This window comes from Elephas maximus, chromosome 2, assembly GCF_024166365.1.
Source record: "Elephas maximus indicus isolate mEleMax1 chromosome 2, mEleMax1 primary haplotype, whole genome shotgun sequence".
Lineage (NCBI taxonomy): Eukaryota > Metazoa > Chordata > Mammalia > Proboscidea > Elephantidae > Elephas > Elephas maximus.
In genome coordinates, this window is record NC_064820.1 from 41383456 (window position 1) to 41408748 (window position 25293).

A 25293-nucleotide genomic window follows, 5' to 3' on the forward strand; every position below is an offset into this window, starting at 1 on the left:
TATATTTAGTATTTGTTTAAGTAGCATTGTATTATCATCTGTTGTTTCTGTATCTGTTTCCTCCACCAGGCTATAAGTTTTTCAAAGACCATCATTCTAATCCTCAAGGTATCTAGCACAGATTTCCCATAATAAACACCCCTAAAATAATTATAAAATTAGAGTTACTGCCTTTCTATTTGCTACTAAATTGCTTCATTCATTGAAAGATGGCTAATTAACAACTACTCCTTGATTTTCCTGGCCTTCAAGCCAACATGTACTTTCAAAAAGCAACCAAAAAGCCTGCCTTGTGCTTCTGTGATGGGTTATGGTTGTCAACTTGGCTAGGCCATGATTCTCAATGATTTGGCAGTTATGTATTGGTGTAGTTACCCTCTATTTTGTGATAAAACGTAATCACTTCCACGATGTGATCTGGTATAATCAGCCAATCAGTTGTAAGAGGAGTTTCCTTAGGGGTGTGGCCTGCATCCAATATATATGGACATTCTGGAAAAGCTTGCTGGCTTTTGCTCCCTCTGGATCCTGCATCTGGCTCATCATCATCTGATCTCTGGTTCTTGGGACTTGAGCCAGTAGCCTGCCATCTTACCTACCAATCTTGGGTTCTTCATACCTTGCAGCTACATGAGTCCAGAGAAGCCCTCCAGCCTGATGCCTGACCCATGGACTTCAGGCTTCCCAGCTTTTACAACCTTGTGAGCCATTTCCTTTAGATAAATCTCTTTCTCTCTCTCTAAATACATACATATACACTTCACTGCTTTTGCCTCTCTAGAGAACCCAGCCAAAGACAGTCTCTAAATAATGGTACATCAAAGTTCTTTGAGAAAAATATTTACTATACTGCTTTTTTCCCCAGCTTGTTTCTAATTGTTATCTATCTAAAGCTTACTTTACTAAATCAGTCACCAAGTAACCTTTAAATCCAGTCCCCATCATAATACCTGAACAGAGTAAGTATTAAATATCAGGTCCCACTCCCTATCATTTTTATAGTTACACTTTATGTGTACCATAGCAGAAACAAGAAAACTGCAGTAGAATACCCATCTGGATAGAAGTTTTAGAAATTTATTTTTTAAAGTAATCATCTTGAAAACTATTCCAATATTACGTTTTATAATCCTTCCCTAGCCAACTAATTTTCAAGCCTATCCTAGAAAATGTTTCCTTTAGAAATATGTTGCATCTCTTACTTCAGATTCTAATCATAACATCAATGTTTACAACTAAAGCAATTCAAACCAGCCACTGTTGAGTCAATTCTGACTCACAGCAACCCTGCAGAACAGAGCAGAACTGCCCCCATAGGGTTTCCAAAGCTGTAAGTCTTTACAGAAACAGATTGCCACATCTTTTTCCCATGGAGCAGCTGGTGGGTTCAAACCACCTACATTTTGGTTAACAGCCAAGTGCTTAACCACTGCATTACCAGGGGTCCTTTAAGTGTTACTAGTGGTACTAAAATACCAAAATAATTATAAATAATTACTTCCAAAAATTAGAAGTTGATGTAACTGTAACTTAAATATTGCCCCAAAACAAAACACCAAACCCATTGCCATTAAGTCGATTCTGACTCATAGCGACCCTATAGGACAGAGTAGAACTGCCCCATAGGATTCCCAAGGAGCAGCTGGTAGATTTGAACTGCTGACCTTTCGGTTAGCAGCCTGAATTCTTAACCACTGCGCCACCAGAGCTCTAAATATTGCCCCAAATACATCTAAATCACAATCTACCTACTTTCATCATGAACACGTTCAATATTGAAGGCTCTGCTATGTTGATTCAAACTTAGCTGCTGTTCATGAAGGTCCACAGGAACAGGATTTATGCCAGTCCCTTCAAGATATAACCTGATTCGCTGCCTCCATAGCCACCTTAGAAAAAAGCAGAGGGAAAGAAAGAATGTCAAGATAGAATAAAATAAAAAATTAGACATTATAATCATTTCACCAAAAAAAAAAAAAATTTTATTTTAAAACTAGTTATTATAAAAACAAAGTGTACTAGAAACACTAAGACCCACAGATTCCTGCTCAAAGACTCATTTGGATGTTTATTTCTCTTTTCAATTATAATAAAATATTTAATGTGTTATATAAAATATTCCAAGTAACTTGAATTTAAGTCAAACTGTCAAGTACCCATTAAACCCAAGATGCTGAGTTAGATATGGCTTGGGTTTTGCTCAGCAACAAATAAAACTGAACATATATATAAAAAGAAAGCATTCCAAAATTAAAATAATATTGTGTCACGGTAGTTGGATTAAGATAAAAATCCCCCCCCAAAATTAAAAATGATGATTTTTTATAATAAAAAGAGATTAAGAGTAAACAAGTATTATAATATTTTAGCTTACACATAAAAAATTTTAATATTTTCTTAAAAGTAAAGAAAAAAGCATCAGGTTTAATTGATTTCAAAACCAAAAACTGCTGTTTCAAAAGTCAAATGGAACAAATTCTGCTAGATAGGCATACAGAAAACATATTCCTACTTGTTCGTTATAAATCAGTCATTTCTAGGTGTCAAACTTTGGAATGACGAGAAACTAGAATCACGGTTATTGATTCCAGAGAAGTCAAAGAGATTTGATATAACCTCACAAACGTAGAGAGGAAAAGACTTCTTTGACTCTAAAATCTAGCCTAAGTCAAGAAACAAAAAGCAGCCCAACTTGGTCTCTCTCAAATGTAACTGGGCAACCTCGTCCCTGTTCCTCCTTCCACCCTCGTCTTTTTAGCCTGATGACTAAACAGAGTAAGTTAAAGAAACATGAGAAAACATTTGCTGATCAAGAAATACTGCGTAAGACTGAGATACCAGGAATTTCAGCAGTGCTGGAGTAAAGCCAACTCTCAGTCATTATTTGGTGGGAAAAGATGATAAAAAACATAAAGTCTTGGAGAATTTGCACACCTAATTTCAACCAACACTTTTAACTATCTTTCTACCAAACTGCTAAGAACATGTAACAAGGATAAGAAAATAGCGACAAGGCCTCTATCTCACTGAAGGTAAAAAGCTGTTACTTACCATTATAGGCCAAGTGGCATTTGTCAGAGTTTCTACACACAGTTCAAATTGGACTAGGAGAAGGTATATTCAATCTCTCTGTAACTCAGTTATTTTTTATGGCTACAGTTACAACTAATCCAAATACTACCTAATTTGATTTTTCGACAGCATCTTTAATGGCACACATCTACATAAGAACAATAGTAAGAAATTCCTACCTGAACTCCCCACGATAGAACTTCCTCAAGGCTTCTGGGAAGGCATGTGTGTATCGGACAGGCAGACATAAATGACCCTCAGACCTTTATTTTAAAAAAGATTTTGTGTGATGTAAAGGGAAAAAAGAAGAGGGTAAGAGAAAAAAAAAAATTTAATTCAAGCTACAAAAATTAGATGCAAATTTTCTACTCTATACATAATTTTTGTGTCCTCAAATTGTCTACTTTTAACAACTAGGACAAAAAAGGCCACAAAGAAATATTAGATTCCATTCAGCTTTAAAGCGATAATACACAGTAATACTTAGGGTTCTACACTGTAATGAAACTAAAAATATTAGCAAACCTGCCACTTACTGATTACCCGTAAAGATACATAACGGCATAGTTTTTACATTTTAAATTATTTAACTACTAACTTCGGGTAAGTTACTTTTGCATCAGGTTCATCTCTAAGATGGGAGTAAAGCCACCATTCTCAAAGGGTTATTCTGAGGAATCAATTAAACTATTTATGTAAAAGTGTTTTGAATGACAAATAATCTCTTTTTTAATGTTATTTAAGATCTCCTGACTCACTAAAACAGAACTGAGAGAGCGTATTCCTATGTAATCCTTCATTTATTAAAAAAAAAAAATGAGGGTGAAATCTCCCAAGGAGTTCCTGATGTGGAAGACAGAAATAAAAACAAATAATCACAAATTATGAGATGGTAAGACTGTCTACAGGTTGCTATAGGAAGATAAAAGTATATGGCACCTAAAGGGAGTAAAGGTGTCCAGAAAACTCAGTCATCATCATTTACATGTTTCAATCTTGTTGCTTAGCAAACAAACTTTTGCTATTAAGTTAACTTCTAAGTATGAAGAATAGAGGAAAAGATTTTTACAAAGCTATGACAGGCAACAATTTCTTTATCTTAGAAGATCAACAATGAGGTTAAGAAAAGGCACAGACTAATTATTTTATATTTTATATTCGCAGCAATACTTTACACAGTGCTAAGCATCAACAGTCATTTGATAAAACAATACTTGTTGAGATCCAGTGGAGGTCCTAAACATCACGGAGATAAAGATTTCTCATGAGTTTATATTCAGATGTTACCTAGGGCTACAGGCATCTGAAGGCTCATACTTGGGCTGGAGGCTTCCTTTCTGAGGTGGCTCATTCACATGGTTGACAAACTGGTACTGGACGTAGGTAGAGGCCTCAATTCCTCTTCCTGTGATTCTCTCCACAGGGCTGCTTGAGTGTTCTCACATCATGGTGGCTGACTTCCCCCCAAAATTAGCAATCCAAGAGACCAAAAAGAAGCTGCAATACCTTCTATGACCTGGCCTTGGAAGCCCAATGCTGCCATACCATATTCTATTAGTGATATAGGCCAAACCTTATCGAACACGAGGGAGGGAGACCTCACATTCTACCCCATTTTTAATCTTAAACACTCAAACGTCATAATTATTTACCAGGCTCAGCAGAATGGGTGCAGAACACAGAAGGTACATAAATTAGATATTTAATTTAGATAGTCCATATGAGTGACCCATGTTGGAAGTGAATCCTCCAGCCCAAGTCAAGCCTTCAAATGTCTGCAGCTCTGCCTGACATCTAACTGTAACCTCATGAGAGATTCCAAGCCAAACCACCCACCCAAGGTACTCTCAAATTCCTGAACACAGAAACCATAAGATATCACCATTTTAAGCCTCTAGATAACAGGGTGATTTGTTATGCAGCATTTGATAATTTATACAAAGAAGAAGAAACTTGAGTTGAACATTAACTTCTGAGCTTATCTGAGGATTATGAGGCACTGTGGTGCTTAAGAAAAAGAAGTCAGACAGCTTGAATCATAGAACAAACTAAGAGGCTTAATATATTTCTGCCTGGAGGCAAGAAGACAAACCAAAGGACTTCTAATACCTATTATTCTAGGAAGAAAATTGAGAAGGGATGGCTATTAACACCCTCTACTTACCAGTTTCAAAACTCCCGTAAGGTTATAAATATTAAACCAGCTTTCTGAATGAAAATGTCTTTCAAAAAACTATATAAAATATGATCATCAAAGCAAGTAATTTCTTATGTTAATGATGTAAAAATATGCTATTAAGAAGTCCTAAAACACTGGGTTAGTTAAAATACTCATGTATCAACTGAAGGCAATCAAAATTAATTACTAAGCCAATGATCTCAATTACTTATATTCAGGGAATATTTGCCTAACTGAATTGGGATCCTAGCCCTACTTCTTAAGATCACTTATCATTCATTTTTCAAACATTTACTGCCTACCAATAATGTGTAAAACCATGCTAGTGGTAGAGAAATTAAAATACCAGGTTCTATACTCAAGGAGTTTAGAGTCTAATGAAAGAGATAAACAATCAAGCAGGAAATAATATAAAAGGATAAATGCTGTCTGTAGAAGGAATCATACTCAGAGCCCAGGAGAGGCAGCAGTCTTGAATGAATGAAAAATGCACAAGTGAATAAACAGAGAAAGGGCACTCTAGGCAGAAGCACATGAAAAGGGCACGGCCTTATAGAGAACTTTTTCACTCGCTCTAGTCTTTCAAATCATGAGCTGTCTTAAATACCAGAGCAAAAGCCTCCATGTACGAGCCTCCAACCAATGGTGTTAGTGGATGCTCATATAGTTACATTTTGCATTTAAATTCAGCCTTTAGGTAGGATCCTAGAGGAACTGCAGTAATTTTTTTAGCTGAAGAATGTATAATGCCTGTGGGTCAGTGAGGATAAAGTTAGAAAAGCAGATAGGCAACAGATGGCGAAAGATGTGTGCGTGTGTGTGTATATATATGCATTTGCATTAGAGAAACCCTAAAAGATTTTAATTGAGAAGTGGGCATAATCAGATTTGTGCTTTAGAAAGAACACTAAGGCAAAGTGTGAAGGATAGGCTGGAAGGGGTGAGACTGGAGTCATTTAAACATATTACAAGGGCCTGAACTATGTATAGTGGCAGTGAGGATGGTGAGAAATGGAGTCAAAGGTAAGATCCCCAGGAATTAGTGGCCAATCCGATGAGGGGTGAGGGAGAAGCTATGATGTCATTCATCAAGAATGCCGGGGAAAGGGAGAAGAGGTGAGTTTTTTGCAGATATGTTAGATTTTTAATGCCACTGGATACATCCAAGTAGAGGCCAGTGTGGCTAGAATAGCAAGAGGAAAGGGGAAAATAACAGGCAATAAGGACAGAGCACTCAGGGGCCAGATAAGGTAGAGCCCTGTATGTCAAAGGGTGACCAACTCCCCCATGACACAGGACTTTCAGTGCTAAAACTGGGAAAGTCCTAGGCAAACTAGGATGAGGTAGTCATAGTAAAAGCTTAGATTTTATTCTGAGTTAGACGGGAGGTCACCATAAGATTTTTAGCAGAGAAGCCACATGATATTATCCAACTTTTATGAAACAATCATTCTGGCTGCAATGTGGAGAAGACACTGTAAGAGTAATAGGGGAAGAAAGAAGATCAGTGCTGGATATAAAGATTTTTGAAGTCACCTATGCATGAGTTAAAACCATGGGTAATAAACAATTGTCTGGCAACAGCACAAAGCATGAAGGAGAAAAAAGATGGGTCCAGAGCCTATGTGAAAACATCGCTATTTCAGCAGCTGACAGAAAAATAAGATCCTTCAAAAGAGATGGAAACCCTAGTAGCGTAGTAGCTACGAGCTATGGCTGCTAACCAAAAGGTCAGCAGTTTGAATCCACCAGGCACTCCTCGGAAACTCTATGGGGCAATTCTAAGTTCTACTCGTCCTATAGGGTCACTATGAGTCAGAATTGACTCAACGGCAATGAGTCAAAAGAGAGAGGCAAGGAAGTAGCCACAGAGATAGGAAGAGACGGGTGTCATAAATGCCAAAATACAGATGCAACAAGGAAGCAGTTAGTATAAAAAACTTCCCAGAAATCAACTAAGCCAAAGGCTAAAATGTACAGTAGATTCAGTAACTAGGATATCACTGGTTTCCTAGACAAAAGCAATGTCAATGAACTGATTGGGCAAATCCAGAAAACATCACAAACATTTAGAAAATGACTGGGAAGTAAGGAAGTGGAGATACCAAGTTAGGGGGTAAAGGGAAGGAAAAAGGGTAATAAGCCAAGAAAGGGATACAGGGTAGAAAATTTAAGTTTTCTTGAAAGACAGGCATCTCGAACAAGTTTATAGGCTAAGAGGAACCATGTGAGAAGGCAGAGAGAAAAAAAGGGAACAAATGATAGAATAAGATTTTTTTTTTTAAGGGACAGAAAAGTTGAGGAAGTTCTAACCCAGTGGCTTCCATCTCCTCTGTGAGATAAGAGTGGGGGTTTCTTGAAAGAGGAAAGATAAGGGAAGCAATAAATATACAGAAATTGAAGAGCCACACTTGAAACAGCCATCTCAGGGAACTGGGAAGAGAAATGACCACGGCCACATAGGAAGTTTTTTGAGCAACTCCGAGGGTCCACATCTACGCGCTAGAGACTAAAAACTGCAAGTGCCATCAAGCCCAAGTTTCCGTAACTGTTTTTCCAAATGGCCTCAGCAGTGCTGATGTGGGAACAGAGAAGATGATGGTCAGACTGATCTAGAATTGGACAGAAGGATAATGATACAAAACATTTTAAAAATTGTCAAGAAAATGAATGAAGTGAGAAAGAGTTAAATGAAGAAAATAGAGGGGATCAAAGTACTGAAATCAAAGGGAAGATTGCTGGGAGTGAGGGAATAAAACTGTTATCAAGATAGGAGGCTGTGGTCAAAGTGGAATTAAAATTTTAGAGACAGGGAAAGTCCAGATGATTATAAAGTCCAGGTGTGGTAAAAACTGTGTCTGGCTGGAATAGAATTAGGGTAAATATCAATGAAGCTGAGGAGAAGAAAAAAAAAAAAAATGATAACAGGGATTTGGTAGGACTATTAATTAAGTCAACAAAGTCACCCAGAAAATTGGTGAAGGCATAACCAGGAATGCAGATGAAAGCAGTAGGGAATAATAGAAGATTGAACTTGATTAGCTCAGCACTCTTTAGGAATACCAAAGGTCCCCAATACTCACCTGAGTCAAGGGCTCAGGTCTATTCTGCCACAGATCCTCCTCCCAAACTACCTGGAAAGCTCAAATGTGAGGACTGGTCTGTCCCATGTCATAATTTTCTACCACGAATGCCAGCTAAACCAAAAAAAAAAAAAAAACACAAACCCATTGCCATCGAGTCGATTCCAACTCATGGAGACCCCATGTGTTAGAGTGGAACTAATCCATAGTGTTTTCCTGGCTATAATCTTCATGAAACTAGATCACCAGATCTTTCTCATGCATAGCTGCTGGGTAGGTTCAAACTACCAGACTTTCAGTTAGTAGACAAGTGCAAACTCTTTGCACCCAAGCATCTTCCCAATGCCAGCTAGATGCACATATATTTCTCAGGCCTGAGCTAAAAACTAGAGCAATGTCCTTGTAAAAAACTACACAGAAGAGAATTCTACTACATGCCTAAATTTCATCACTAAAATGTTTTACATTCTAATGTTCATGGTAGCCAGGAACAATGATGCTTCCATTTAAGAATCATGGCATCATAGTAAACTACCCCTACAACAGAGCCCAGAAATAGTCTCTAAATTGTCAGATTTATCATAAATAGATAACATGCAAAGCAGAAACATTTTTATGTATAATATGCAAAATGAACAAACAAACCCCACGTTTCCTTACCTTTCTGGGTCAGTGTTTACACCAATAACTGGTTTAAGTCTGTCCAAGACTTTACTTGCCGCCAGAAGCATTGTGCCATCACCTAAAAGGCATAAGACAAAGTTAACCACACTTCTGTTACAAAACAAGTTTTTTACATCATTTTGAACACTAGTACTTTTGTTTCAACAATCAGCCCTCACTCTGCCAATTGCCACAGTCTACACCCTTCCTTTCCTTTCTATTCTCTCTCCCACTCTAATCCAGGATTTCTCGACAGTGGCAAGACTGGCATTTTAGGTTGCATAATTCTTTGTTGTGGGAGGCGTCCTGTACACCATAAAAGATATTTTAGTAGCATCCCTGGCCTCTACCCATTATAAGCCAGCAGCACCATCTTCCTACTGCCATCCCGTTGTGACAAGTTTGTTCAAGACAATGCCAAACATCCCCTGGGATCAAAACTGCCCCCAGTGGGAACCAGTGCACTAATCCTATCACTTCTAATAGCTAATCCTCTTTTCCCATAACATGAGCCCAAATTCATATTTATCCAATATATCCAATTGGATATACTAAAGAATATATCCAATATAGCCAACGAAGTGTCCAACTTTGTATATTTCTCTCCAACAACTGCTGTCAATTTAAAGTTTTAGAAAGAATGGTCACTAAAGCTCAAAAATAAAGAAATAAATAAATAAGCATAAGTATACTAGGGCCAAAGAGGGATGGGACTTATCTGATTTCACAAAGCTCTTTATCAACTTCAACTTTTTTTTTTTTTTTTTTTAAAGACTGGCACAACTAAGCCAAAACATAGTTACAACTAATCCTTTGTGTTATATTTAAAGTTAAATGCACATCTCAAAGTACAGAGAGAAATACATATACTGGAACCCAACAGTAGCTTCACTGACTATAAAAGTAAAATATTATGTAAAACAGACCTGTTTTAAATCTAATCCTAGAAATGCAAAAATTTGTCCTTTTTTATGGAAGGACTTCATTAAAACTGGAGTGTTGGTGTGCAGTGGTTAAGAGTTCAGCTGCTAACCGTAAGGTTGGCAGCTCGAATCTACCAGCCGCTCCTTGGAAACCCAACGGGGCAATTCTACTCTGTGCTGTAGGGTCACTATGAGTCGGAATCAACTCAACAGCAATGGGTTTGGGCTTGGGTTGGTCATTAGACCCACAGTGTTTGGAAATATGTGTATTAAATAGTATTTCTGTCTCCCAGCATCTTTACCTCTGTAAAACTATTACCTCCGGCCGCTATCACAGCATCTGCCCATCGAACAGTCTCTTCATCATATTCTCTTCTTTTTACTAGACGAACTTCAATTCCCTCATTCCTAAAGTAAAAAAGTAAAGATAATGTAAGATTGACGTCAATAACATACATTTTAGGGGTATGTTTTCTGAGGGGCAGGTTATTACAATGGAGAAAATTAATTTATGCTTTATAAATAATGTTTAGCATTATAATGTTAGCATCATCTTTCATTTAATTATAATAGCCAAATAATTACAATAGGTCAGGAAGCGTATGAATGAACTGAAAGCTACTGGTTATTCCCAACTCTCTATGGACTTTAAATACATTTTTCTAGCCATTAACAAATAGCAGCATTGACTGGTGAGCATTTAGCTTCATTTTCTCGACTTCTTTTGATACTAAAACTCATTAAGACAAAAATGGCTCAGAACACTAACACTTGAGAATATTTTTAAAAATTATAAAACTGAATAGCCATTATTTTAAATCCAACAAATATTCAGTGAGTGCCAGACACTGAGTGACTAAAATGCTTTCTAATTTGCATGTTCTTACACTGTTTCTCTTCTATATGTATAAATTTATTCACTGACTGTATTTAGTCCCAGTTATAATTAAATTTATAATGGAAATGTTTAGATATTCAAAGGATATTAAAATGAATACCCATATAATCCACTACTCTGTTTAAGAAATGAAACACTACAGGTACCGTTGAGTCCTGTTGTGTATACTGAGTTAACTTTGTAGAAAAGTTGCTTCTTGGGGCAGACCAAATAGTAACTAAAAATACCTTTGCAATTTTCAGAGTACCATAAAGATTTCCTTAGGAATGCTGTAAAATTAGGTCCACCTTAATATAATTTTCTCAAAATGATTTTATAATGGCAATCTTTACTAAAAATCTAAGGATTAGCTGCTAATAAAAAATAAAAATTGGAAGTCCTAAATACTAAAGCCCACCCAAGACCTGAGTCCATAAAACTTACCGTAAACTATCTACAATATGCTCCACATTTCTGGTGTGAATATAATGTCGTTCAAGCAATCCAGTGTAGCTAGAGCCTTTCAATGCAAGCTATATTAAAATAAAACAAATTCTGTCTTATTATACTGATATATACTACATATTATAACATATTTCTTTTAAAAGCTCTATATAAAATAATTACGATGGCCTTTCTTTCTAATGAAGCACATTTTAATTACTATCTGTGAAATCTACAAGTTCAAACTGAGCTAGAAAGCTGAATTTCAGAAAACCATCATCTGATTTTAATACCACATACATTAAGTTTTTGAATCATGTAGTCATCAGGATCTCAAAACATATGTGTTTTATAGCTTCAGTGTTTTATTTTCTTAATGACTTTTTAACATATTGCATATGACTACTTGAAGACCAAAGACAAACTAATATTTTTTTTAATAATTTTTATTGTGCTTTAAGTGAAAGTTTACAAATCAAGTCAGTCTGTCACATATAAGCTTAAGTACACCTTACTACATACTCCCATTTACTCTCCCCTTAATGAGTCAGCCTGCTCCCTTCTTCCAGTCTCTGCTTTCATGACCGTTTTGCCAGTTTCTAACCCTCTCTACCCTCCCATCTCTCCTCCAGACAGGAGATGCCAATGCAGTCTCAAGTGTCCACCTGATACAAGTAGCTCACTCTTCATCAGCATCTCTCTCCAGCCCATTGTCCAGTCCCTTCCATGTCTGATGAGTAGTCTTCGGGAATGGTTCCTGTCCTGGGCCAACAGAAGGTTTGGGGACCATGACTGCCGGGATTCTTCTAGTCTCAGTCAGACCATTAAGTCTGGTCTTTTTATGAGAATTTGGGGTCTGCATCCCACTGTTCTCCTGCTCCCTCAGGAGTTCTCTGTTGTGTTCCCTGTCAGGGCAGTCATCAGTGTGGCCAGGCACCATCTAGTTCTTCTGGTCTCAGGATGATGTAGTCTCTAGTTCATGTGGCCCTGTCTCGGGCTCATAGTTATCGTGTGACCGTGGTGTTCTTCATTCTCCTTTGATCCAGATGGGTTGAGACCAATTGACGCATCTTAGATGGCCGCTTGTTAGCATTTAAGACCCCGGACGCCACACTTCTAAGTGGGACGCAGAATGTTTTCATAATAGAGTTTATTATGCCAATTGACTTAGAAGTCCCCTTAAGCCATAGTCCCCAAACCCCCGCCCTTGCTCTGCTGACCCTCGAAGCATTCAGTTTATTCCGGAAACTTCTTTGCTTTTGGTCCAGTCCAACTGAGCTGACCTTCCCTGTACTATTGTCCTTCCCTCCCCTAAAGTAGTTCTTATCTACTAACTAATCAGTAAATAACCCTCTCCTACCCTCCCTCCCTACCCCCTCTCATAACCACAAAAGAATGTGTTCTTCTCAGTTTATACTATTTCTCAAGAACTTATAAAATAGTGGTCTTATACAGTATTTGTCCTTTTGCATCTAATTTCACTCAGCATAATGCCTTCCAGGTTCCTCCATGTTATGAAATGTTTCACAGATTTGTCACTGTTCTTTATCGATGCGTAGTATTCAATTTTGTGAACGTACCATAATTTATCTAACCATTCATCTATTGATGGACACCTTGGTTGCTTCCAGCTTTTTGCTATTGTAAACAGAGCTGCAATAAACATGGGTGTGCATTTATCTGTTTGTGTAAAGGCTCTTATTTCTCTAGGGTATATTCCAAGGAGTGGGATTTCTGGGTTGTATGGTAGTTCTATTTCTAACTTTTTAAGAAAATGCCAGATAGATTTCCAAAGTGGTTGTACCATTTTACATTCCCACCAGCAGTGTATAAGAGTTCCAATCTCTCCGCAGCCTCTCCAACATTTATTATTTTGTGTTTTTTGGATTAATGCCAGCTTTGATGGAGTGAGATGGAATCTCATCCTAGTTTTAATTTGCATTTCTCTAATGGCTAATGATCGGGAGCATTTTCTCATGTGACTGTTAGCCGCCTGAATATCTTCTTTAGTGAAGTGCATGTTCATATCCTTTGCCCACTTTTTGATTGGGTTGTTTGTCTTTTTGTGGTTGAGTTTTAACAGAATCATATAGATTTCAGAGATCAGGTGCTGGTCGGAGATGTCATAGCTGAAAATTTTTTCCCAGTCTGTAGGTGGTCTTTTTACTCTTTTGGTGAAGTCTTTAGATGAGCATAGATGTTGGATTTTTAGGAGCTCCCAGTTATCTGGTTTCTCTTTGGCATTTTTAGTAATGTTTTGTATTCTGTTTATGCCTTGTATTAGGGCTTCTAACGTTGTCCCTATTTTTTCTTCCATGATGTTTATCGTTTTCATCTTTATGTTTAGGTCTTTGATCCACCTGGAGTTAGTTTTTGTGCATGGTGTGAGGTATGGGTCCTGTTTCATTTTTTTGCAAATGGATATCCAGTTATGCCAGCACCATTTGTTAAAAAGACTATCTTTTCCCCAATTAACTGACACTGGGCCTTTGTCAAATATCAGCTGCTCATATGTGGATGGATTTGTATCTGGGTTCTCAATTCTGTTCCATTGGTCTATGTGCCTGTTGCTGTACCAATACCAGGCTGTTTTGACTACTGTGGCTGTATAATAGGTTCTAAAATCAGGTTGAGTGAGGCCTCCCACTTTCTTCTTCTTTTTCAGTAATGCTTTACTTATCCGGGGTTTCTTTCCCTTCCATATGAAGTTGGTAATTTGTTTCTCCAACACTTTAAAAAATGTCATTGGAATTTGGATCAGAAGTGCATTGTATGTGTAGATGGCTTTTGGTAGAATAGACATTTTTACTATGTTAAGTCTTCCTATCCATGAGCAAGGTATGTTTTTCCACTTATGTAGGTCCCTTTTAGTTTCTTGCACTAATACTTCGTAGTTTTCTTGGTATAGGTCTTCTACATCTTTGGTAAGATTTATTCCTACGTATTTTGTCTTCTTGGGGGCTACTGTGAATGGTATTGATTTGGTGATTTCCTCTTCGATGTTCTTTTTGTTGATGTAGAGGAATCCAAGTGATTTTTGTATGTTAATCTTGTAATCTGAGAATCTGCCGAACTCTTCTATTAGTTTCAATAGTTTTCTGGAGGATCCCTTAGGGTTTTCTATGTATAAGATCATGTCATCTGCAAATAGAGATAATTTTACTTCTTCCTTGCCAATCCGGATGCCCTTTATTTCTTTGTCTAGCCTAATTGCTCTGGGTAGGACCTCTAGCACAATGTTGAATAAGAGCGGTGATAAAGGGCATCCTTGTCTGGCTCCCGTTCTCAAGCGAAATGCTGTCAGGCTCTCTCCATTTAGGATGATGTTGGCTGTTGGCTTTGTATAAAAGATGCCCTTTATTATGTTGAGGAATTTTCCTTCAATTCCTATTTTGTTGGGAGTTTTTATCACGAATGGGTGTTGGACTTTGTCAAATGCCTTTTCTGCATAATTGATAAGATCATGTGGTTTTTGTCTTTTATTTATATGGTGGATTACATTAATGGTTTTTCTAATATTAAACCAGCCTTGCATACCTGGTATAAATCCCACTTGGTCATGGCGGATTATTTTTTTGATACGTTGTTGAATTCTATTGGCTAGAATTTTGTTGAGGATTTTTGCATCTATATTCATGAGGGATATAGGCCTGTAATTTTCTTTTTTTGTGGTATCTTTACCTGGTTTTGGTATCAGGGATATGGTGGGTTCATAGAATGAGTTAGATAGTATTCCATCATTTTCTATGCTTTGAAATAGGTTTAGTAGTAGTGGTGTTAACTCTTCTCTGAAAGTTTGATAGAACTCTACAGTGAAGCCATCTAGGCCAGGGCTTTTTTTTGTTGTTGTTGGGAGTTTTTGGATTACCTTATCAATCTCTTTTTTTGTTATGGGTCTATTTAGTTGTTCTACTTCTGATTGTGTTAGTTTAGGTAGGTAGTGGTAGGTTAGTTTAGGAATTCGTCCATTTCTTGTAGGTTTGCAAATTTGTTAGAGTACAATTTTTCATAATAATCTGATATGATTCTTTTAATTTCAGTTGGGGCTTTTGTGAAATGGCCCATCTCGTCCCTTATTCGGGTTATTATTTGTTTCCTTTCCTGTATTTCTTTAGTCAGTCTGGCCAGTGGGTTATCAATTTTGTTAATTTTTTCAAAGAACCAACTTTTGACGTTGTTAATTCTTTCAATTGTTTTTCTGTTCTCTATTTCATTTAGTTCAGCTCTAATTTTTATTATTTGTTTTCTTCTGGTACCTGATGGATTCTTTTGTTGCTCGCTTTCTATTTGTTCAAGTTGTAGGGACAGTTCTCTGATTTTGGCTCTTTCTTCCTTTTGTATGTGTGCATTTATCGATATAAATTGACCTCTGAGCACTGCTTTTGCCGTGTCCCAGAGGTTTTGATAGGAAGTCAAACTAATATTTTAAGAAGCAGTTAGATGACCTCTGCTCCACTTGGATTCAATTTGGAATTTACCTGATTCAATCCAAAAATGGCTGGTTAGCTCCCTAAGAATGGGTAACTTTTAGATATAAAAACATATATCCTTCAAGAATTATTTTTCCTAGTTGATTGGAATGACATCTTATAACTATTTTGCCATTAATATTCTCCTTTTAAAGCCTATGTCTTCTAAATAATCCATAAAGCAAAATAAATGTTGAGAATTTCAGAAATATTCTCAATGAACTTCCAACTCAGAAATTTGCCCACTACAGTGAATTCTAGTAGAATTCAAAAGCATGTTAGTTTCTTTCCTCCTCCAAATTCTCTTATACCTTGCCTCTTCACGACACAAAATCAGTTTTTCAAGTACGCACCTAATTTTGTCATGAGTCTTAAATATACCTTTTGTTTGAAACCACTATTTACTGAATTATGATGTAAAACCAATTTTTAGATAAGATTTTTAATATTTACCTTTTTAAAATTTTGAAAAGTAATATTAACATGAAGATGCGTATATAAAGTAAAAATCATATATAATCTTAGGGCCCAGAATTGGAGTTGATATTTCACATCTATTTTTCCAGTCTTTTGTCTATAAATATGGGATTAGGGATTTTAAAATTGTTTTCCTCCTTATTCTATAATATAAAAGGAAATGTATGCTTCTCAAAAGAAGGAAATGACTATTATGAAAATTAATATAAATGTTAACTCACAAAGATATACTAGATCATACATCACGTGTAAACAGTTTAATGCCTAATCAAAGCCTCATTATATTTACACAGAGCAAAACAATGTCAAGGAGATTTTATTTATGTATTTATTTAAAAGAAATCAGTGACCAAGGTAATAACTCTTCATTTACCTTAACCAACAAATCAACATAAATCAGGTTTCAAACACTATTCTTTCTAAGGGTGAATTTCTGAATATGGGTGACCATGGCACTAACATTCAGATTATAACTGTCACGATCCAACTAGGGATTAATTAAAATGGCACTGTCTTAGTCATCTAGTGCTGCTGTAACAGAAATACCACAAGTGGATGGCTTTAACAAGGAGAAATTTATTTTCTCAGTCTAGTAATCTAGAAGTCCAAATTAGGGGTGTTAGCTCTAGGGTACAGCTTTCTCTCTGTGTCGGCTCTGGAGGAAGGTCCTTCTCATCAATCTCTCTCCTTACCCGGACCAGGAGCTTCTCCGTGAAGGAACCCCAGGTCCATAGTACGCGCTTTGCTCCCAACACTGCTTTTTTGGAAGTATGAGGTCACCACTCTGTCTACTTCCCTTCCATCTCTTATAAGGTAGAAGGTGGTGCAGGCCACATCCCAGGGAAACTCCCTTTACATTGAATCAGGGATGTGACCTGAGCAAGGGCCTTATACCCCACCGTAATCCTCTTTAACATAAAATTACAATGACAAAATGGAGGACAATCACACAGTACTGAGAATCATGGCCTAACCAAGTTGACAAATGTTTTTGAGGGACACAGTTCAATCCATGACAGGCACTAACTACCTCTCAATGAACTTGAATCAAAATGCTTCTGGTTCTCTACTCTCTCCTTCAGTGATCTCCTCTACTTTCATAGTTTTAACAGAAATCTATATGTTGATAGGAATCCCTGGGTGGTGCAAATGACTAACATGCTCACCTGCTAGCTGAAAGGCTGAAGGTTTGAGGTCACCCAGGGGATCCTCTGAAGAAAGTCCTGGTGATCTACTTCCCAAAAACCAGCCATTGAAAACCCGATGGAGTTCTAGTCTGACAGGCATGGGGTCTCTGTGAGTTGGAATCAACTCAATGGCAACTGATTTTACTCGCTGATGACTCCCAACTTTGCTCTCTAATCCTGGCCTATCTTTAGAGATTCAAAAGCATTTATTCAACTGCCTATTTGACATCTCTATAAGGATATCTAACAGTATCTCAAACAAACATGTTCAATATCAAACCTGTGATTTTCCACCTCTCAGGATCACTCGCCTATGGCTAAAGCCAAATCTAGGAGTCATACTTGATGCCTCCATTTCCCTTATTCCCACATCCAACTTACGCTGAACTAGTGCACCACCAGGGCTCCATGTTTAATCCACAGGAGAAAGATGTGGCAGTCTGCTTCTGTAAAGATTTACAGCCTTGGAAACCCTGTGGGGCAGTTCTACTCTGTCCTATAGTGTCACTATGAGTCGGAATCGACTCGACAGCAGTGGGTATATTTAATCCATCCAATTCTCCCTCTCTTCACCACAAACCTCCCCAGCCAAAAACAAAAAAACCAAACCCATTGCCATTGAGTTGAGTCCAACTCGTAGCAATCCTGCAGGTTAGAACAGAACTGCTTCATAGGGTTTTCAAGGAGCGGCTGGTGGATTCAAACTGCTGACCTTTTGGGTAGCAGCCGTAGCACTTAAGTACTATGCCACGAGAGCTCCCTCTTCACTGCTACCACTCACAAACTCACACCCAGACTATGGCACAAGCCTCTTATCAGGCTCTCTGCTTTCACCCTTGCCCGCCTCCCCCCATAGGCTATTATTCTTCATACAGCAGCCAGAGTGAACCAAAGCATGTCTTTCCCTCTGCTTAACATCTTTATGCAAGTTGTACTTTTAACAAAGGATGTATTCCTTACCAACTCTGAGCAGATCTGGCTTCTGTTCTCCCACCTCATCTCATACCACACTTTCTCCTCATTCCTTATACTCTAGTCTCATCAAGCTCTTTTCTATGTACTTGCTTGAATGCTCTCCTTTCCTTCAGCCCAACACTGGTTCTTCTCAACCTCTGGGTGTCAGGACTGCCTGGATCAGGGATACATTCCTGTTGCTGTATTACTCTATCCCATAACCTGTTAATTTCTTTCACTACACTTACCAAAACCTAAAATTGTCTTAGTTATTAAATATATTTTTTAATCTGATTGTCTCCCCTTACTAGAATTTAAGTACCAAGACAGCAGTGATCTTATTTATCTTGTTCACCACTGTATCCTCAGGACCTAGGTACTAAGAATTTGTTGAATTAAGTTATTCATGCATCTTTCACAAAAGGAACAACAGTATAAAAGCAGATAGTAGAGAAGATAACCTAGATAAGTGAAAATAGCAAAAACAAGAGTATGCTAAGTATGCCATCTTTAAGTTGTCAGAATTAAGCAGAGGCAGATTAGTTACCATGCTGTATTATTTTGTTATAAGAAATTCTCTCTCATGATTTTATTTTCAGAGTACTTTATATAGCTAGAAATTTAGGTCTGGAAAATTTAATTTATTCATTCAAATATTTGAATGCTTACTACGGTGTTTATTTAAATATTTGTTAAGCTCGAACTATTAAACAGGGTACTGAAAACTGCTAGGGAAAATGAGAACTAATTCAAATGCACAATAAATCTATTACAACAATTTCATCAAATTTCCCGCTCCTAAACTGCAATAAATAAAACTTAAGGGTAACTGGTCCTCTGACTTAACTTCCTGCCCAGGTTTTTGGCCTTATGTTCCCACTGCGTTTGGACAATACAGAACATGTACCTCTGCACAGAGTACATATGCCTTACCCTATGGGCCCTGTAATTCTAGTCTGGTGATTCAGAAGCTTCTGTGTCTACGTCTACCTTCTTAGATGTTCTTGTTGTTAGATGCCCTCAAATCACTTCTACCTCATAGCAACCCCCATGTACAACAGAATAAAATACAGCCCTGTCCTGCGCCATCCTCACAATCGCTGTTATGCTTGAGCCCACTGTTGTAGCCACTGTGTCAATCCATCTTGTTGAGAGTCTTCTTATCTTTCCCTGGCTCTCTACTTTACCAAGCATGATATCCTTCTCCAGGCACTGATCCCTCCTGTTAACCTGTCCAAAGTATTTGAGGTATAGTCTCGCCATCCTTGCTTCTCAGCAGCATTCTGGTTGTACTTCTTCCAAGACAGATTTGTTCGTTCTTTTGGCAGTCCATGGTAAATTCAGTATTCTTCGCCAACACCACAATTCAAAGGTGCAATTCTTCTTCAGTCTTCCTTATTCATAGCTAAACTCTAGAAAATTAAGATTACCAAGGAGTTGAGTGTCAGGAACTTTAGTTGAGATGGTGAAGGGGGTTTGGAGGCCTAATGAAAAACTTCAAGTCTCCCATGATTTTAACAGGAAAGTTTTTGCTAACAACACTAAAATTCCTAAAATTCCAAATCTAAATACAAAGTTCATTTAGCATCCAAACACTTGACATTCACATACAAATGTCATTTCATAAATACTTATTCCCACTCAAATTTCTTCTTCTTGTGAACTAATTCTCTAATAACTGATACTCAACAAGTTCATTTAGAGAATACAAGTTTGCGTATTAACTATTTTCTTTAGAGATCTAGGTTGGCTGGAGTGTTAAGCTTCATTAACATGGACTGGCTAACCCAGGCAGATAAGAGATAAGGTATTTAAACAAGGACTTAATATACAGCATTGATTAGAAAATCTTAAACCATTATTGAACTGAATCTTATTATTATTTTTTTAATTAACTTTTATTAAGCTTCAAGTGAACATTTACAAATCCAGTCTGTCACATGTAAGTTTACATACATCTTACTCCCTTCTCCCACTTGCTCTCCCCCTATTGAGTCAGCCCTTTCAGTCTCTCGTTTCGTGCCATCTTATTATTTTTTAAAGTATAATATTCAAAAGCTGTTAAGAATTTCTAGCCACATTTCTTCAAAAACATTAATCAGTCAAAAACAACAGCACGTGAATTCTTGTAAAATGTCTTATAATGAGAAGGCTAGAGAAATGATAGAAATTTAGAATACATTCTCAATTCTGCAATGCTATACAACGGTAGGGTACCACTAACGATGTTAATATTTTCTTTTTGTTTAAAGCTTGTTATTCTTCCCTCCATTAAAAAAAAATTTTTTTTAAAGATTATAAACCAGGATACCTGGAAAAGACAGTGTGAATCTAAAAGATCTATGTTGTTGTTGTTAAGTGCCATCAAGTCGGCTCTGACTCGTAGCGACCCTATGTACAACAGAATGAAACACTGTCCAGTCCTGCGCCATTCTCGCAATCGTTGTTATGCTTAAGCCCACTGTTGCGGCCACTGTGTCTATCCATCTTGTTGAGGGTCTTCCTCTCTTTCACTGACCCTCTACTTTACCAAGCATGATGCCTTTCTTCAAGGACTGATCTCTTCTGATAACATGCCCATAGTATGTGAGACGTAGTCTTGCCATCCTTGCTTCTAAGGAGCATTCTGGTTGTACTTCCAAAAGAGATTTGTTCATTCTTTTGGCAGTCCGTGGTAGATTCAACATTCTTTGCCAACACCAACCACAATTCAAGAGCATCAATTCTTCTTTTGTCTTCCTTATTCATTGTCCAGCTTTTGCATGCATATGAGGCAACTGAAAACAACATGGCTTGGGTCTGGTGTACCTTAGTCTTCAAGGTGACATATTTGCTTTTTAATACTTTAAAGAGGTCTTTCGTAGAAGAGGAAACCCTGGTGGCATAGTGGTTAAGTGCTATGGCTGCTAACCAAAGGGTCTGCAGTTCAAATCCACCAGGCACTCCTTGGAAATTCTATGGGGCAGTTTTACCCTGTCCTATAGGATCGCTACAATTCAGAATCGACTCAACAGCAACGGGTTTGTCTTTTTGGGGTTTGTAGAAGATGTGCCCATTGCAATGCATCTTTTGGTTTCTTGACTGCTTCCATGGGTGTTAAGGATCCAAGTAAAATGAAATCCTTGACAACTTCAATCTGTTCCCCGTTTATCATGATATTGCTTACTGGTCCAGTTAGGAGGATTTTTCGTTTCTTTATGTTGACGCGTAATCCATACTAAAGGCTGTGGTCTTTGATCTTCATCAGTAAGTGCTTCAAGTCTTCTTCACTTTCAGCAACCAAGGTTGTGTCATCTGCATAACAGATTGTTGACAAGCCTTCTCCAATCCTGATGCCACGTCCCTTTTCGTATGGTCCAGCTCCTCTGATTATTTGCTCAGCATACAGATTGAATGAGTATGGTGAAAGAATACAACCCTGACACATACCTTTCCTGACTTTAAACCACGCAGCATTCCCTTGTTCTGTTCGAATGACTACCTCTTAATCTATGTACAGGTTCCTCATGAGCACAATTAAGTATCCTGGTATTCCCATTTTTCACAATGTTATCCACAATTTGTTATGATTCACATAGTCAAATGCCTCTTGCATAGTCAATAAAACACAGGTAAACATCCTTCTGGTATTTTCTGCTTTCAGCAAGGAACCATCAGCAATGATATCCCTGGTTCCACGTCCTCTTCTGAATCCAGTGTGAACTTCTGGCAGTTCCCTGTCAATATACTGCTGCAGCTACTTTTGAATGATCTTCAGCAAAATTTTACTTGCATGTGATATTAATGATATTGTTCAATAATTTCCACATTTGGTTGGATCACTTTTCTTGGGAACAGGCATAAATATGGATCTCTTCCAGTTGGTTGGCCAGGTAGCTGTCTTTCAAACTTCTTGGCATAGACAAGTGAGTACTTTCAGGGCTGTATCCGTTTTCTGAAACATCTCAATTGGTATTCTGTCAATTCCTGGAGCCTTGTTTTTCACCAATGCCTTCAGTGCAGCTTGAACTTCTTCCTTCAGTACCATTGTTTTCTGATTATATGCTACCTCCTGAAACAGTTGAAAATTGACCAATTCTTTTTTGGTATAGTGACTCTGTGTATTCCTTCCATCTTCTTTTGATGCTTCCTGAGTCATTTGATATTTTCCCTGTAGAATTCTTCAATATTGCAACTCAAAGTTTGAATTTTTTCTTCAGTTTTTCCAGCTTGAGAAATGCTGAGTGTGCTCTTCCCTTTTGTTTTTCTATCTATAGGCTTTTGCACAGATCATCATAATACTTTACTTGGTCTTGAGCTGCCCTTTGAAATCTTACGTTCAACTCTTTTACTTCATCATTTCTTCCTTTCACTTTAGCTACTCAGCATTCAAAAGCAAGTTTCAGAGTCTCCTGACATTCATTTTGGTCTTTTCTTTCTTTTTAATGACCTCTTGCTTTCTTTATGTATAATGTCATTCCACAGTTCATCTCGTGTTCGGTCATCATTGTTCAATGTGTCAAAACTATTCTTGAGATGGTCTCTAAATTTAGGTGGGATATACTCAAGGGCGTACTTTGGTTCTCGTGACCATGTTCTAATTCTCTTCAGCTTCAGCTTGAACTTTTGTACGAGCAATTGATGGTCTGTTCCACAGTTGGCCCCTAGCCTTGTTTTGACTGATGATGTTGAGCTTTTCCATTGTCTCTTTCAACAGATGCCGTCAATTCGATTCCTGTGTATTCCATCTTGTGAGGTCCATGTGTTTAGTTACTGTTTATGGTGGTAAAAAAAAACATATTTGCAATGAAGAAGTTGCTGATCTTGCAAAATTCTATCATGCAATCTCCAGCATCGTTTCTATCACCAAGGCCATATTTTCCAATGACCAATCCTTCTTCTTTGTTTCCACCTTTCATATTTCAATCACCAGTAATCATCAGTGCATCCTAACTGTATGTTCAATTTCAGAGTGTAGAAATTGGTAAAAATCTTCAATTTCTTAATCTTTGGCCTTAGTGGTTGGTGTGTAAATTTGAATAACAGTTGTATTAACTGGTCTTCCTTGTAGGCATATGGATATTATCTTATCACTGACAGCATCCTACGTCAGGATAGATCTTTTTGACGAGGAATGCAACACCATTCTTCTCCAAGTTGTCATTCAGCATAGTAGACCATAACATTGTCCGATTCAAAAATAGCCAATACCAGTCCATTTCAGCTCACTAATACCTAGGATATCAATGTTTATGCATCCACTTCATTTTTAGCAATTTCTAATTTTCCTAGATTCATGCTTCAAACATTCCAGGTTCCGATTATTAATGGATGTTTGCAGCTTCTCATTTTGAGTCATGCTACATCAGCAAATGAAGGTCCCAAAAGCTTGACTCCATTCACTTCATTAAGGTCAACTCTACTTTGAGGAGGCAGCTCTTCCCCAGTCCTCCTTTTGAGTACCTTCTAACCAGGGGGGCTCATCTTCTGGCACTGTATCAGACAATGTTCTGCTGTTATTCAAAAGGTTTTCACTGGCTAATTCTTTTCAGAAGTAAACCACTGAGTCCTTCTTCCTAGTGTGTCTTAGTCTGGAAGCTCAGCTGAATCCTGTCGATCATGGGTAGCCCTGCTGGTATTTGAATAGCGGTGGCATAGCTTCCAGCATCACAGCAACACGCAAGCCCCCACAGTAGGACAAACTGACAGACATGTGGGTAAAAAGATCTATAAGCGGATAAACTGCAGCATAAGCAAGAGTTTCTCATACAAAATATCCAAAAGCCAACATCACTTCTCCCAGCATAGTTCTGATTTTAAAATAAAAAAAATAGCGTGAAAGGAAAATGGGGGAATTCTGAATGGACAGAATTTTATCACACCTCAAAATAAGACGTAATACTTACGTTATTTTCTAAATGGTCTATAACACTTTATTAAAGTATCACAGATATTTTTATTTGCTAAAACTGAATTTATTATAAATACAAATTTCTAAAACTTGTTTTACTAGTCAGTTGAGTATTTCTATTTTGTGCTCTATTTATTTTCCATGAAAGCTCAATAAACGGAGGAAATAACCCTGTTAAACCAAACTCATTGTCATGAGTCAATTCAGATTCATAACAACCCTAAAGGACCAAGTAGAACTGCCCCATAGGGTTTCCAAGACTGTAATCTTTACAGAAGCAGACTGCTATATCTTTCTCCCATGGAGCGGCTGGTGGGTTTGAATGCCGACCTTTCAGTTAGCAGCTGAGTACTTTAACCACCATGCCACCAGGGCTCCTTAGGCAAGGAAATAGGTCTTTTGAAATTTAACACACAAGAAATACACAGACTTTTGAGACAGTAACAGTCTGAAAATTCAGTAGGCATAACAAGTACTCTTAGAGGCATATACACTGTTAACTCAAATTTCCTTAAAAAGGTTCTTTTTGCTGTTGGGTGCTATGGAGGGGATTCTGACTCATAGCAGCCTGATGTAACAGAGTAGAGCTGTCCCACAGAGTTTTCTAAACTGTAATCTTTACTGTAGCAGATTGCCAGGTCTTTTCTCCCACAGAGCCTCTGGGTGGATTTGAATCTCCAATCTTCGGGTTAGCAGCCAAGTGCTTAAACATTGTTCCCCCAAGGGCTCCTTTAAAAGGGTTAGTGGTACCTAATTAACAGCTAGAAAGTAAACCATTCACCTAGTGTGACAGACTTAGGGCAGCAAACCCTAAATATTTCTTGAAATGTACTTGGCATTCATCTGGATCATTTCTATCCTGCTTATACTTTCTCTCAGGCTCTCATACTTTCTTTCCCCATCATTCTTTCCCTACTTCCACATTCCTCTTTTTTAATTCTGCATACCTCCTCCCTTATATGTTTATACTGCTCAAGGTTCCATCTTTGGCTTTCCCCACTTCATTTTTTCCTGAGTTAGTATCCCAACCCAGGGACTTGAATTACAAAGCATAAGCCAGTGACTTTGAAATCTA

General features: G+C 37.7%; 1 protein-coding gene across 2 annotated transcripts in view; it reads right to left on the minus strand.

Annotated features, from left to right (window-relative positions):
- The window catches only part of NADK2 (NAD kinase 2, mitochondrial), a 70046-nt gene that overhangs the window by 24657 nt on the left and 20096 nt on the right, over positions 1 to 25293 (minus strand). For both annotated transcript variants that reach the window (XM_049862429.1, XM_049862437.1), the window contains exons 2-6: positions 11242 to 11330; positions 10240 to 10328; positions 8995 to 9076; positions 3252 to 3335; positions 1753 to 1889 (exon numbers count right to left, since the gene is read on the minus strand). In XM_049862429.1, the coding sequence (XP_049718386.1) occupies positions 1753 to 1889; positions 3252 to 3335; positions 8995 to 9076; positions 10240 to 10328; positions 11242 to 11330 (481 nt within the window). The remainder of the gene's footprint in view (positions 1 to 1752; positions 1890 to 3251; positions 3336 to 8994; positions 9077 to 10239; positions 10329 to 11241; positions 11331 to 25293) is intronic.